Below are 15,696 nucleotides of genomic sequence, written 5' to 3'. Positions count from 1 at the left end.
TTAAAATCTTCTTTGTCTCTGTCCTCTGCACATTGTGTTCCTTTATAGCAGAAATAGACATCTCTTAGGTAAATTAGAATAGTTCAAATTAGTTTTGTAGCGGTCTCTCAGGTTGAGGCCTTGGTTAATAGGTATTAGTATTTTTTTCTTCCATTTTCAGGATATGAGTGTAGCCTGTGAAGAAAACTATCATTCACCTCAGCAGGACAATATATTCTGTATTCTTCTGTCTCTTTGTGTTTGTATCAGCCCATGACCGGCAGTATGAGGTGAGGGTTTGGGCATTTAACAAGCAGATAGAGGGAGCAGCTGCAGTCTGGAAGGGAAGAACAGACAGATCCACAGAAAAACGTAAGACTTGTCTTTACATGGTCATATTTGATACATGAATCATATATATTGATGTAATAAAGGTTGTCACTTTTATTTGGTGATAAATATGAAGAAGTGACTAACATATTTCAGTGTTCCACCTTGAAGTAATGTGTAATTGTGTGTTAAAGCATCACCGCCGCCTTTGCGTCCGATCCCGCTGCCCCCGAGCAGCATTCAGGCTAAGGCCAACAGCTCCACCTCCATCTGGCTGCGCTGGGAGAAGCCACGGTTCAGCAACGTGCGCATTATCAACTACACAGTACGCTGCAGCCCAGCAGGAACTACCAACGCATCCTTAGTCACCTATTACACCAGGTCAGAGCACCAGGCTAAATATGAGTAATTTAATCATGTCTGGAATAGGAGCGAAAGGGGCTCAGGACAGAATGAACTTAAATTCCATTAAAATAAGATCGATATTTGGATTTAGAGGGCCAGTGTGAGAATTTAAGACAAAATAAGTTTACGTCTGTCCGCTCCGACCTTAACTAGGATCATAAAGGTGTAGAAGTGGGATGAATGAATTCATAATTTCACATCTAATAATGTAAAATGTCATCCAGCTTTTCATAAAGAAAATCCTGTGTTTTCAATTCCTCTTATTACCTTAGCCAAAGAAAGTTGGGGCAGAAGCTTGTTTTGGCTGGGTTTTTTATTACCTTCACCAACAAAAGTTGGGGGTGAAGGTTATGTTTTTGTCTGCGTGTATTTATTTATTGGTATATGCATGTATGTATGTATGTATGTATGTATGTATGTATGTATGTATGTATGTATGTATGTATGTATGTATGTATGTATGTATGTATGTATGTATGTATGTATGTATGTATGTATGTATGTATGTATGTATGTAACCAACTTCTCGCAAAAACTACTCACCCGAATTGCATGAAGTCTTCAGGGATGATGAGTTTAGAGATAAAACTAGAGAGATCAAGTTGAGCTGGTCTGGACATGTGCTGAGGAGAGATATCGGAAATAATTGGACAAAGGATGTTGGAGATGGTGGTGCTGTGCAGGGGAAGATGAGGAAGGCCTCAGAAAAGATTCATGGACGTTCTGATAGCTGGTGGACAAGTACAGAAGGCTCTGGGATGACCACTGAATTCAGCTGCAAAAAGATGATGATTGGTTTTACCATTAAAGTGAATCGTCAATATAAGGCATTTAAAAAGCACCAAATACCACCCAGCAATAATGACATTGCATTGATGTTCACCTTTATCATTTAAGGAACGAAAACATGCATCAATAAGTTAGGACTCTCACATGTTTGTTTGTGTGTTGCAGTTCTGCACAGGAGATTTTGCTGGGATCACTGAGGCCGTTCACGCGCTATGAGCTGGCAGTGCAGTCCAACGGGGTGGATGTAGTGGGACCCTTCAGTGGCACTGTGGAGGAGTCCACTCTGACTGACCGTGAGTCTTCCAACACCCCTGATGAGTTCCCTGCTTACCTCGTCTGTTTCACCTCACAATAACAGAAATTCTGCAGGATGTGTGTAGAAGGTGGAAGCGTTTTGGTTCACGCATTAACTCCTAACGTTCCCTTTCGGTCTCGCCATCATTCTGTTAAAGCTGATGATCCAGAACGCTCCTCGATCACACAGAGACATACAGTCTCACACCCTTTGCATTTCCCTTGAGCTTCAATCTTGTGTTAAAAAGCACATTTACCATCAGACAGTTACCAGGTGTAGATGTGCAGTGTCCCATAAAGATCAATAAGAACATAGGATATCAGTAGAGACTTGATTGGTATGTGAGTAAGAATAACAAAATCAGATCCTGCTAAGTGTCTCAACCTCTTCCATGTTATCGTTACAGGGCTTTTTATGTCATACAAAAATATATTTGGATACATTTTTCTGGCATGTCTCATCGTTCATCAAGTTTTATGTTTCTGTCTTATAAAAAAAAAAATTAAAATGAAAAAATCACTGCCAACATACAACATGAAGCACTTGTAATCCTGTGAGATGAGGACATGTAATGCATCAACGCAGACATTTTCTCCAGCTGCTGCTATGCCTGAAAATCTGTGACAGGCCGATGTCATCTCATGCAAATGTTGCTAAATCGAGTGATCACAACCACCTGCAGTCTGAGGACTCGCATTAAAAATGCACTTAACCTCAGTATTGGACCTTTTTACACTCCACACTCATCTTCTTTTTTATTATTATAACTTATTCTTTTCATAAAAGGTCTACTTGAGCAATCAATCTTGAAATATGTCACCTGCTTACCTCATGATCTCTCTCTCAGTATTACGTTGGCCTTGACCAGCTCATTCATATTGTGAGAAGCTTAACGTTACTATCCTCAATTAACAGACTGATAGTGGTTTTATTTATTTTGTTTTAATTTCCTCCTTATGCGAGTCAGATAAATTGTTTAATCTATTCTTCCTGAAATTTCCAGATGCTGCAGCATGTGCACATGAAGGTGTGTGTGTGTGTGTGTGTGTGTGTGTGTGTGTGGGTGTGTGTGTGTGTATTTGCGTGCCTCTGAATGTGCACTCACTCATCATGTGCAGCTCTCGGTGTTGGCTGGACAGTGTCCAGTGAACATGGGAATTTGCTGTTGGCAACAATGGCTGATAACTGGCTGCAATAAAACACTCAGGCGTAGGTCGCAGTTCTCCTGTTGGCCAGCAATTCTATCCTGTCACTCATGTGAAGGCGGTGGGTGTTGAGGAGGCTGCTTTTAATGATATTATTACTACCAGTCACCTCTATCACACTCCACACTGCACCGCACTACTATGTATCATCACCTGAGCCCCGGCCCATTCCCCCATTGCCCCGCTCGCCCCTGTTACCCAGGTGGCATGGACATGAGGACACAGATGGTTGTCACGCAACATGTCAAATCCCCCACCACGACAATATACATTCTCCAGCTGCGAGGCCTCGTTTCAGGGCTCTAATTACTGACCCTGTCCTCATTTCCCCTTCCAGGGCCCTCCACGCCTCCAGAGGAGCTGAAGCTGAGTGCCCTGGACTCCTCCTCTGTGCTGGTGAGCTGGCGCCCTCCACTGGAGCCTAACGGTATCATCATCAGTTACAGGATTTTGTACAGCGGCAACCTCAGTGAGCCTGAGGACTCGTGGAAAAACCTCTCTCAGGACGGTGAGTGATTTATGGGATGTCTAAACTTGAAAGAGGAATAGATGTTTCACATCTTTTGTCAAGATATGAATAAAATACTTGGGAGAGGTTTCACAAGTATTTTTCTTCCTTGCTGTTTTTGACAGGGAGCATCACCAGTGTGGAGGTCCAGGGTTTGTCCAGCGACACTAACTACTTTTTTAAGCTCGGGGCAGCAACTGAGGTGGGCCCCGGGCCGTATTCAGCTATAAAGGATGTCCACACTTTTCTTCAGAAATTCGGTATGTTCCAAATAGGGATGATTTAAGTGATGGTTTTTCAAATGACGGCACGCCTTTAAGCTGCCTTATAAGTTTAGTACCTGCTTTACTGTGCAATATGGATTTGATCAACTTGTTTACTAAAGTGCCAGTGCCTTCAGGGGATAAATAAGTGAAGTGGACCAAGAATTGAGTTGTTCTAGTGGCATTTGTGTTCAAGGAAGAAGCTGTTTGTGGTTGACAGAGCTTTAGGATTTTACCTCTTTTGGAATCAGCAAACTGTTGTTCTGATGCTGTGCTGGTGTAGCTTTAAACATCACATTGTTTCCTGCTGCATTTCTACTGGTTGTTAACAGCTGCAGCTTGTAGCAGTGGTATTTCTGACATGATCAGAAATTTATTTCTGGCTGTTTGTGGTTGTAAAATCATGACACCATCCATTACTATAAACCACAGGTTTTAGGGGATGATCAACGGTATCACCGCAATGGCTTATATTTTGTCTGAAAACAGTGTAAAGATTGTTGATCGAATTGTAAATCACATAGCGTGAGTACGAACAGGCCTGCAGGCTTCATACTGAACAGTATAAAGATCTGAAATGGTTCGTTAAAAAGTAATGAGACTTCCATTGGGACTGAGACGTCTCTAAAGCTGATTTCCGTGAAAGTAGAACTTCACTCAGAGAAGAAGTCATAATTCTATTTGTCTATTTATCAATCAGAAAGCCATTACAAACTAAAACAAACACAGAGTGACAGACAAATTTAGAGTCACCAATTCACTTTTTCTTTTTGAATTGTGGAAGGGCACCGACGTACTCGGACATTGAACGAATATGCAAACTCCACACAGAAAGATTTGACTCGATTCAAACGCATACAATTCTTGCTATGAGGCAAAAGTGTTAACCACTTCACCAAGTGCAGACCAAAACAACTGGGAAAACAATCTATATCAAAATTATCAATCAATGCTTATCGTCTTCATCTGTGTCCGTTTCCAGTTTCTACTACAAAATTCTTTTTACTTGCATCCATAGTCAAAACTCCCCTAATTAGCATGTGTGTGAAATCCCAACCAGCAGGGACAGCGTCGCTCTGCAGGCCATTATTATTTCCATTCTACTATGCTGCATATTGAAGATAATAACAAAGTACACATTTCAAAGGGGCGGTCTCATCAGCGACCCCCAGGAGAGATCTTTCAATTACTGCTCTGTGTACGTTACACAATGTGCTGTAAAAAGCACTTTCTTTACTATCTTGTCACTTTGTGCTTAAGTTTACAAGTTCATTAAACAGTTCTTAACCAATCAGTCAGCATTTCAGCTTTGCCTAATTTAGTCTTCAAACACAGAGCCATTAGTTTCCTGCTGTTCAGCTTTTGACATTTTACTTGCCTCTCATGTGTGGTGAAGAGATCCATTATTTTGCAGTACTCACACACAAAGTAGCTCATCCACTGCAAATATACAAGATAGTTTAAGACAATATAGTATGGTATGGTATGGTATGGTATAAGATGAGGTGAGGTGAGACAAGACAAGACAAGCCACGATAAGATGAGATGAGATAAAACATGACAAGATTAGATCAGATCAGATCAGATCAGATATGAATTGCCAAATAATTTTACAGGGAAAGTATGACGATGTTGGACTTACGTAGTTAAACAGGTTTATTGCAACAGGTATGAAGAAGAAGCAGCAGAATACAGTTTATTTTTTTCTTGTGGACTCGAAGTGTAGCGTAATGAAGGAACTGAGCAACCTGTGAATGGCACTGAGGTGGCTGATGGCTGAGTGATGGCTCATGCCAACTGGTTGCTCTACTCTCTGAATCCAGACTGCCAAAGATGCCCAGCATGAATTAATATATATGAAGGTCGGCTCTCAGGAGGTTAATGTTTTATTTTGTGTCTTTGGAAACTTGCATTGAAAAAGTAAATGCTTTAGTGTGTGTCTCCATTCATGAACACACACACACAGACACACACACACACACACACACACACACACACACACACACACACACACACACACACACACACACACACACACACACACACACACACACACACACACACACACACATATATATGCTCGGATTTGAGGCCTGAGACATGATATTTCAAATTGGGAGAATTCATATATTTATTAGTATTTTCATGATCCAAAAATAGTAATATAATAATAATAATAATTGTAAGTCCATCCCAGGTGATTATCTATGTTTTTTATTGAGGAAATTATTCCATCTCTGACTTGAAGCTATGATATAATTTGACCTACAATCTTTGGTTTTGGTAATGGTTAAGTTGAGATTGTCATGTCGACAAACATGATATCATTATACAAATAGTTCAAGATGCATTAAAATGCATTCTGCATTACTTAAACATATATGTTCCTAAATATATGTATAAATGTTTCAATTTAATTGTCTTATATTTACTTAAGTAAAGACATTGAATCAAGACTTTTACAACTATTTGTACTTGGACTTAAGTAATGGCTGTCTGCCCATCCTGCCTGTCTAATGCAAAGAAAGCTCACGGCCAGCTTGAGTAAATCCCAGCTAATAGTGGATGAAACACTGGTGATATATCAAATATCAAAATCAGTATGGCATGTTTGGAATTGGCAACAGTATCAACCCTGCATAGACTCTGCATCGGCTGCTGTGTTTATTTATTCTCACTATTCTCTACCTTGTCTTGTGTTCCACCAGAGCTGGACGTCCATGCAGTGACAGGTATCATAGTCGGCGTGTGTCTGGGCCTGATATGCATCCTCCTCTGCATGTGTTTCAGCTTTCGTAACAGCAAATCCAGGTAACGCCACACTCCCATCAGCACATGTATCTACCTAACTTCATGAAGCTTCTTGTCTATAAACAAAAGGAAAACAACTGTATTCGTCTGTCTTCACAATGAGGCTTGTGTTCCTGTCGTTACTGCTTCAAATAGGGAGATATCGGGAGGCCTGGACTCCACAGTTGTGACTCCTCAGTACAGGAGAGGCGGCTGCCCCATTCCCTCAGACATGCCAGAGTGCAGCGATAGCCACGAGCTAGAAACACTGATGCCCCCAGGCAGCCAAGAGCCTTGTCAGCTGCCAGCAGACGTCCCAGAGGAACAGAGTCTGATGGCAAGTGCTAATCCAGGAGAAGGGGAAGATGCCCCTGCACCTGAACCCAAGGTCAAAATCTGCAAGGAGGGAAACATATTTCCAGATGGGCCTTAGATATTTTTATTTTCACACGTTGATAGACTGATAACAGTTCCTGTAATGATTCGTCTCTTGTCTTGTTCATTTTGCAGGCTGCTTGGAATGGCTCTGTAAGTCATAACTGGGCCAACAGAATCACTAGATACAGAGACACCATAACAGAAGACTCCCCAACTCTCATTAATGGAGCCCTCAACATGTTAATTACTGATAAGAGCATGGTAAATGAAGGAACCAAATACAGTGTCCTACATTATCTGTTTAGTGAATAATCAGTCTCTGCCAAAGGGCTTTGGCATCACAGTGTCAAATTACATTTCTAACTGACAGTTTGCTAAAATGCTAGAGCTAAAGTTGAATATCAAAGCTAAACGTCAGCTCATATGGAAGACACAAAAATGCGACTTTGAGGGACTAAGCGATAGTTGGCTCCAGTGCTCATTTATTTCTTGAATAAACTAATATGTCACAGCTAATTATGTGCTCAATGGATTACTAAATCCTGCTGCAAACTCTGAAATAGTTAGACGGACATGCTAAAAGGTGGTAAAATACCCAAATGTATCTTTTCGTCACACATGTTTTCGGAACTTTCAAGCTGTGTTGTAACCCTGACATTGTTCTGTTGCAGGGCTCAGAAGATCATCTGTGTGCATCGTTGTGCAGTAACCAGGTGGAGGCCGAAGTCATTGTTCATTCTGAACTGTCAGACCCTGAGAGGGAGCAAGATGAAGAGGAGGAGGAGGAGGAGGGCAGTGACAGGGAGAGTAACACCACCAGAGGACCTTCATTATCAGAGGACAGATATTCCCCTCTGAGTGAGCCAAGCCTTCCAAGAGAGGAGGAACCTTTAGAAAAACTATCCCTGGCTCAAAGCCCCTCGAGTCTCCCCTCGATAAAGTTGGTGGCTAATTACAACGGGGAGACAGAAGGCCTGGGACACCAGCCGACTGCAGACACGGAGGCGCAGCAGAGCATTGGGCTGACCAATGGCTTCCACTCTCCGAAGACTGTCAGGTCTGTGCTGAGGCCGGAGCCTTTGGAAAACGGGGACTCCAGACACTGCCCTTCTGCAACAGGGAAGGCCATCTCTGCTGGGCTGTCCCCTGCCCCCTTTGTCAGCTCCGGCTTTGTCCACTCTACCTCAGCAGCACACAGTTACCTGTGTCCATAACCTCTGCATGTGGGGATTCACCCTCCCATAGAGACATCAGACTGCTTTTCTTTTCATGTGCCCATGAAGAATCCCCAAGGATTATTTTATGCACCTCATTATTGGATTTCTTTCTCTTCTCTGCAAAGTTTTATACTTTGAACCCATTGCTTAATAATGTGTATGTGTATATATACGGTATACATATACAGTATATGTTTAGTGGTAGAGTACTGTATATTGGTCTGCAATTTTCAAGCATTGCAAACCATATTTTCCCTCGGATGTCTTTCCTGTCTGAAAAAAAAAAAAAAAAAAAAGATTGAACTTATCCAAGCAGATGGAAGTGGACTGGAGTAGGCTATTCCCACCGTGTCGCACACAGTTCCGTTCCCCGAGTGAGCGCTTGGACAGTTATCATCGACGATGGGAGGATCAACAGCGGGGGGAGGGGGGGTCTCCCTGGGCTCCGTTGTGCTTATGCTACTCCATCGTGGCACCTGAGGAATAAGCCTTAAATAGTATCTGCACACTCGGAGAGTGCAGAACACCTGTGTCTCTCTCCAGCCTCCTGCTGTCTCAGGGTCACACACACACACACACACACACACACACACACACACACACACACACACAGTAATTCATTGATATCTTCTCACACAAATCCAAACAGTCAAGCAGAAACAAATTCACACACACATCCTGACTGGAGTGTGGGGGTCTCAGGTGCCTAATTATTCTAGGTGCGTTTATAACCTCTGTATATTTCTAAAGATTGTTATATTCAGTACAAGTACAAAACATGTCAACATGAAGGATTAAATACAGTCAAAATGTAAAGGAAAAAAAAAGTATGGAGTACGCAGATTTGGTACATGAAGTTAAGTATTCTTTTCCAAAATGCCATATACCCAGGTGGTGGGATTTTTCTGAACCAGGGACACTCAGTTGAAGTGTACACAGTCTTATGTTTGGTTTAAAAGATGGTTGAGATCTCATTAGGAAATCAGACAATTTCCATGTTAATTTTGGTTTCATTACGTTGGCGGTGGACCAAAAGGGGACGTTGCAGGAATCCATCTTGTAGATCCGTCTTCTGTTCAGCACCCAGTTAGGGATGCACCGATGGTCATACTGAGGCCAAGACAATGTGCAATGCAGTGAACTCATTCCCTTATATTAAACGTTTGCCGGGATTTTAATTTGAGATCAATTCGAATTGATTCTCCGAGCCTTTCTGAGTCCACCTTTATGAAAAATTTATGCTCATAACACTGCTCCCAGGAGAATGTTAGAAATCCTCTAAATCTGACTCAAAACTCAAACAATGATGTATACTGTACAGAAAGTATCCTGAACGGAATAAATTGTTCTGCAGAAGTAAGTCAGTAATTGGTTTAAGCCTTGGAAGAAGAACAAATGGTGCATCCCTACTCCTTATCAACAACACTACCTCATTTCTTTTTCAGGACGGTTTCCAGTGTAGTTTAATTAGTTTTACGTAACTAGCATGTTTTTAAGATCTCTTTCTTAACTGGTCAGATTTTACAGCCTTTTAGTAGTGACAGAAATAATCGTCCCGACACTGACTGTACGTTCTTGCATCATATCAAACAGGAAGTTATGTATTTTGTTGTGCATTGCAACTTCCTTTGATACCAATCGATTTTGTCCTAAATATAGTATCACTCTCTCCCTGCCACATACTCAAAACATCACCACCCAGCAGTTTTGATGTGAAGCACCTACATTTATTGTCTGAAGAATCCTGCCGAAATAGCATGGGAAGTAACTGCATCTGCAGTTTGGTACTTTGCGTTTCAACAGACACACACTGTAGCGTACAGCATAATGTAAGAGAAAGAAAAGGAGTCCAGCGCGGGAGGATTTCATGTTGTCCTGACAGTTTCGACCTTTGGAGGGGTCAGAGAGCTGGGAAGTGTAAAGGGAGCTCCCATCGCCTGTTGTTTCAGGATAAACTGGTTGTTAAATTTCTCTTTCCAAAGGGCAGCGGGAAGATTAAAGGAGAAATAAAATGTCGTCACATGTACTGTATAAAAAGTATGTGGCATTATTTTATTTGCTAAATTATTATTATTTTTTAATTTTTTTCCAGGGATTTTGATCGCAGCTGTGCACCGCATTAAATTAAAGTAAACAGTCAACTGTGACTGACTTGAACAAGCAGAGGTGACTCCGCTAATAAGTTTTTAGTTATCTTAGATATCTTGCCAGGTCACTAATTTAACCATCTGACCAGCTACTACAAATACTCTCCAGCATGCATAAATACCCCTTAAAGACGTCTCTTGGCATTCAGATGACGTATTGCACAGGTTGTCTTCCTCTTCGTGGTGAATTCCAACCCACCATCTTCTGAATTCATTTCTTTGAATTCATTTCATATCATTTCTTTTATTGTGTTCACATTACAGGACAGAACATGTTTACATCACCTATACAAGCACAAATAAAATGATGCCTGTAAGGTTATTATTTACATACTTTTATTCTGGACATGCAGCTGTTTTTCTTTAGCTGTCAAACTTCATTCACCAGGCTAATGTAGTCTACTGTAACTACAATTTATTGCAAAGTGCATCATTAGGAAGTCATACTGCTCTTGCAGTGAACTGTCATGTTGAAATTCCTCTCTGTTCCAGTGAGACGTTTTGAGTCTTAACATAATAGAGAGGTATTTTTTTCCAGTTGGTCAGTGGAGAGTTCCCACAGCTTGTTCTTGTAGTATCATCTGCACAGAACTCTTTTTTTTTTTTTTTCCCTGTATTGACTGGTTGGAAATTTGAAGTTGGAGACGTTAATCCAGAAAAGCAGAAACCGTATGAGTACTTGAGTTTCGAGTGAAGTAGGAAATGTCCTGAGTGGAAACAAACTTTGTTCTGGCACTGCCAGAAGAGGAAAAAAAGCAAATTTTTCAGTTTTTGCAGCGTGTATCTATCTGAAGGATGCTGACAAGAAACGCGATGTCAAGTGGATTTTTTAAAGATAGAATACACACAAACAAACACAGACAATACTTTAAAGTACCATCTAAGAATTCTACCAAGCATGTATCCTTCATATTAAACCGCCTGTGTCGCCACACCTCCAGTCTTTGTTAAATACATCAGGTGGACGAGGACGAGGACGTGCACTTGGTGGCAGGACAGCCGTTTAACCTGCAGCAAGTTTGTAAGGTAGTTTTTGTACACGTAGGTGCTTCACATTAAAACATACTAATATTAGGCTGATAACATAATCAAAAAAAAAAGAAATGGGCGAGCATGACTTAGTATGACGATGGTGTAAACTGATGCTACGAGTTGAGATCACCTAATGATAATCAAGCTGAGCATTCATCTGGCCCTGTAGTTTGTTTTATCTCATCTTCTCTCAGGTGGTTTTTCTTCCAGTCATCCAGCAGTGAAAGAGAAGAGGACAAATCCCTTCTCTCCCCTGCCCATGTTTGTAACTGTGTACAAATGTAAAACAAATTTCACCAGCTCGACTCAAATACATCAGCAGGAGAAATGTAGAAGGTTCCTCATGGCGTGTGCGCGCAATGGTGTTTACTCTAAAGCTTACCCTGTCCCAAATTTTCTGAACACAATGCATGTTTGTTTGTTTGTTTGGGTTTTTTTGGTTTAACACCAAGAACAAACTGACATGTGTTCTGTTTTTTACTGCAGCAGCTGATATTTGATGGACAGAAATGAAGTTGTTCTGCTCAAACCCGGGTCAAATGTTACCTAGTAGTTCATTCGGGGACAATTTTCAGTGTTTCAAAAATATTTATGTACCTTCATGAACTAACTCAAAAAGACCTGTTACAAAAAAAAAAAAAAAAAAAGGCATTGTGCGAAAACCACGTGGTGGTTCAGAAAAAGCTCCTCCACAGAAAGCTCACGTGGAAAAGAAATACTGCTGCATTACTCATTTCATCAATCTGAAATGGCAAGCACGGTTTATTGGCTGCCGAGCTGCAGTGACTGAAGTCACAGCAGGCTTCCGTCGCTGTTCAAGTGAACTACCTGCTGTGATATCATCTATCCCGGCGACAAGTTGAATGTATGGAGAGCGATGCAGTCACAGCCCTCTGCCCTGTGATTTGATTCTATATTTGAACTTTATATAAGCTAAAGCAAAGATCCAAAACAATGAGTGTATATTTTTTTGACCCAGGTTATTTACCGATTCTGTTATTGATAATGTTTATCGTCATTCTCGAGAAAAAGAAGAAAGAAAAAAAAAAAACAATAATAAATGTGTGTGTCCTCAATTTTGTAGGGAAGCATTTTCAAAAACATTCCATTTTGATATCACTAACATACCTCTTTAAGTCCAGGTCAGCCATGGTTATCTGTTCTACCTTTGGGAGGAGGAGTGCTTAAACGCCCCGTGACCGTGTTCCTGCTGCTTCACCCAGACCTGGGTTCAGTTCCTACAGCTACCACTGACTGAAAGCCACGCTGCAGTGGTTTTAGACTCGCTCAGACTGAAATGAAGTAGCACTGACAAACATGAATCCAATTCAAAGTTTTATTTGGAAAGCAAAGTTGTTGACACATCTCTCAGCCCTCACATGTCCACATAGCAGCTGTCCTCTCTGTGTCATTGTTTCTAAAGGTTCTTATAGAGTAGTTACAGTGTTCCTCTGTTAGATAAATGAAATAAAGTGTATTCTCTGCTCCACAGCTGTGATTTATCCCCATAGACATTTATTGCATTTGAAAATGTGTGGGTGTTTGTCAGGGAGTCGCAGTGTTTGGAAAGAAAACTCTTATCACATCTGCGATTTCATGACGTTGTAGCTGCCAAAATCTCATTTGGACGTACGTCCATGTTGTTTTATCCCACTGGTGTTACATTCAAAGCAGGTTTTTTTATGTAGAAGTGGGGTATGAGCGTGTGGAGTTCACAGATGATCTGAAACAAGGACAGCATAAAACCTGCCTCCAGCATTAGGGATGTGTGCTCTTCCTATTGGAGCTCTACTTACACCTTTAACCACTTTCTCATGTCTTTCACTTTCCTCATTTTTTATTTGTTTTTGGCTAGAAAATCAAATATTTTGAAGGAACATTATCCATGCTTGGTTTTTGTTTTGTTTTATAGAGATGATAATTGCATTATTTCTTCCTCTTTAAATTTTTTATTTTTTTTTTAAACTGCATACCTCATGTTTCTGATCAGTTTCTTGAGCATCCTGTGGTTTTGTGAGCCAAGGTTTCCACGGAGGATGGGACTGGCATTTCATTTTACCTCAGTGTGAGTTTCTTTACTCATCACAGTGACATGGATGGTCTGGTCAACACTGATGGGGGGGAAACAAGTGAAGGGAGGAAAGAAAGAAAGAAAGAAAGAAAGCAAAGCTGACTTTGTCATGCTGTTACCAAGCTTTTTTAAAACGCGTATTAAACGTTTTGGCTGAACGGCAGCTTGTGGGTCAGTATTTGATCTTCTCAGAAGATGGGCTAAAGGGACACCCTCCCCAGGCAGGACTTACCTCCCGGTGCAGACAGCCACCAATAGAAATAATGGTCTCTTCTCTACTCAGGTGCCCCATCTCAGCAGAACATTGTAGACGATCATGCCAGCAACTCAGTTACATGACATTTGTTAGCAAACATCATGGAATCTCTTATGCATAGAAGATTTATTGTTTTGTACAAATCGCTCAGTGTATTTCGGTCTCTCTGACTTCTCTCTGTACATTCTGGTGCTTTATGGTGAGCTGCTTCGTCCAGTGATGTCACACGGTTATATTTCTTCTCTTGTCTTTTTTTTTTAATGGTTGTGTCTTCTCTTGTTTTTGTGTGCACCGGCTCAGTTCTGCTTCTCAGAATGTGTAAGCACAGACTCAGACTCTGTGGTCATGTGTCACCAGCAATGCTCTGCAGCTACTCAGACACCTTTGCAATCTACGTGTGCCAAGCAAGACCTCATTCATCACAGACACTAAAGCAGGAGCCAATTGTTGGGGCACTTAATAGATTAGCACTTCCTCTTGGGCCATGAGCAACTTTTGGGCTGTCATCTTTACATTTCTAGAAGTGCAATTTTCTTAGTCTGTAAGGCAGCAGATGGATTACTCAGTGTTAGTCATGGCGACTGTGGCCGTGATTTGTGATAGAAACATTGCTTGTTCGGATGAAACGGTCACACAAATAGGTAGTACTTGTGGGTTGTAGAAATATTTCCACTGTGTTACCATATGTGAAAATGTCAAAACTCACAGCAACTGTGAAAACTTCTCTTCTGTAAATAAACATCATAAGAAAGAAGAAAGTTGCTCAGTGTGATTCTTTTTGTCTCATACATGCAGAGTAGGAGGAGGCTCAACTTTAATCTTATTTTCCATCAGTCTGTTCTGCAGAAATTTAAAGTCAATTCCATTCCCTGCATGATTTATTTTTCTGACATTTACCTTGTTTGTATTTGGGTTATTTTCTCGTCAAACTCCAATCACTTTGACCTTTATGTTAAATGACAACATAATGTGTTGTGGTTTGCATTAAGAGATTACAATTTATTTCATCTTCCGAACCCTGGGAGATAAGAAAGGAGCTTTGCAGATGATTTACTGAATAATGACGCAAAAGTAAAATAGCTGAAGTACAAAAATAGCTCATCCAAACTTTCAGCCTTGTTTTAAAACTAAAGCTCTCAGCTGTCTGCTGGCTGCATTTGGATATTGCAAACTGTGTAATTCATTGATATTTAATCAGAGTAGATTTGAATCATGCCAAAGTGAATATATTTAATGAGACAGCTGCAATCACAACTTAATTCCACAAATACCTCGCTATGCTGGAGTCAGTAAAGCCCATTAATCAGACACACTGTCAGCATGTTTGCAAGCAGCATTGAGGCTCACTCAACATATTCAGAGACTTAAGTCTGGCCTACACAATGGTGTCGTGGTTTGAACTCTGGACTCAAAAAGAGAATTTTCCGGGTTCAGGTGTATCTGTGCAGTTTCAATGTCCCACCCCCCTGTTTGTGGGTTTTCTGTGGTACTTTGGTTTTCTCCCACAGTCCAAAACAAGGTTATTTGGTGTCTCTAAATTTGTTCATACGTGTAATGTGAGTGTGTGTATGGGTGTTACCTATGACAAGCTCACAACCAGCCCCGGGTGTATCCCCCCCTTCACCAATAATCTGCTGGGATCAATTCAAGCCCCTCACAACCACAAGTTGAATAAAGCAAAATGGAAGATGAATGGATAGTTTGATATCTATTCTGTCATTTGAGATCTGTGATTTCATTGTGATCTCTTAATGTCATGTTTACCTTGGTTATCTATTCACAATTGTTTAAACTTGCTATTTTTGCAATGTAATCATTGTGAACGTCACTCATAGTCAGAACAAATCATTAACTTTAGGTAACGCCTCTGACTGTTGTGTTGTGTGCTTTGGTTCACGTGGCTTTTCTGTGATATTCTATGTAAAATTTAAGGTGTCTAAGATACACCCTGCCTAGAAGTATATTTTAAACAGGAGGTGTAATGCAAGGATCATCCAATAGAATTAACTGGTTATACACTGAGGACTAGAA

General features: G+C 40.9%; 1 protein-coding gene across 2 annotated transcripts in view; it reads left to right on the top strand.

The window, feature by feature from the left end:
• Positions 1-8,435, top strand: part of igdcc4 (immunoglobulin superfamily, DCC subclass, member 4) — a 51,850-nt gene extending 43,415 nt beyond the window's left edge. The window contains exons 12-20 of one of the 2 annotated variants that reach the window (XM_080458542.1): positions 250-351; positions 504-690; positions 1,669-1,796; positions 3,341-3,511; positions 3,637-3,771; positions 6,483-6,585; positions 6,721-6,901; positions 7,075-7,203; positions 7,614-8,435. In XM_080458542.1, coding sequence (XP_080314668.1) covers positions 250-351; positions 504-690; positions 1,669-1,796; positions 3,341-3,511; positions 3,637-3,771; positions 6,483-6,585; positions 6,721-6,901; positions 7,075-7,203; positions 7,614-8,156 — 1,679 coding nt within the window. In that variant the 3' untranslated portion in view covers positions 8,157-8,435. Of the gene's footprint in view, positions 1-249; positions 352-503; positions 691-1,668; positions 1,797-3,340; positions 3,512-3,636; positions 3,772-6,482; positions 6,586-6,720; positions 6,953-7,074; positions 7,204-7,613 lie in introns of both variants that reach the window. The other variant, XM_080458541.1, reaches the window with a different exon arrangement.
• Positions 8,436-15,696: the final 7,261 nt, after the last annotated feature.

The sequence above is a fragment of the Lipophrys pholis genome, assembly GCF_963383615.2.
Source record: "Lipophrys pholis genome assembly, chromosome: 2".
Lineage (NCBI taxonomy): Eukaryota > Metazoa > Chordata > Actinopteri > Blenniiformes > Blenniidae > Lipophrys > Lipophrys pholis.
This window is presented reverse-complemented; position numbering and strand designations above follow the sequence as displayed.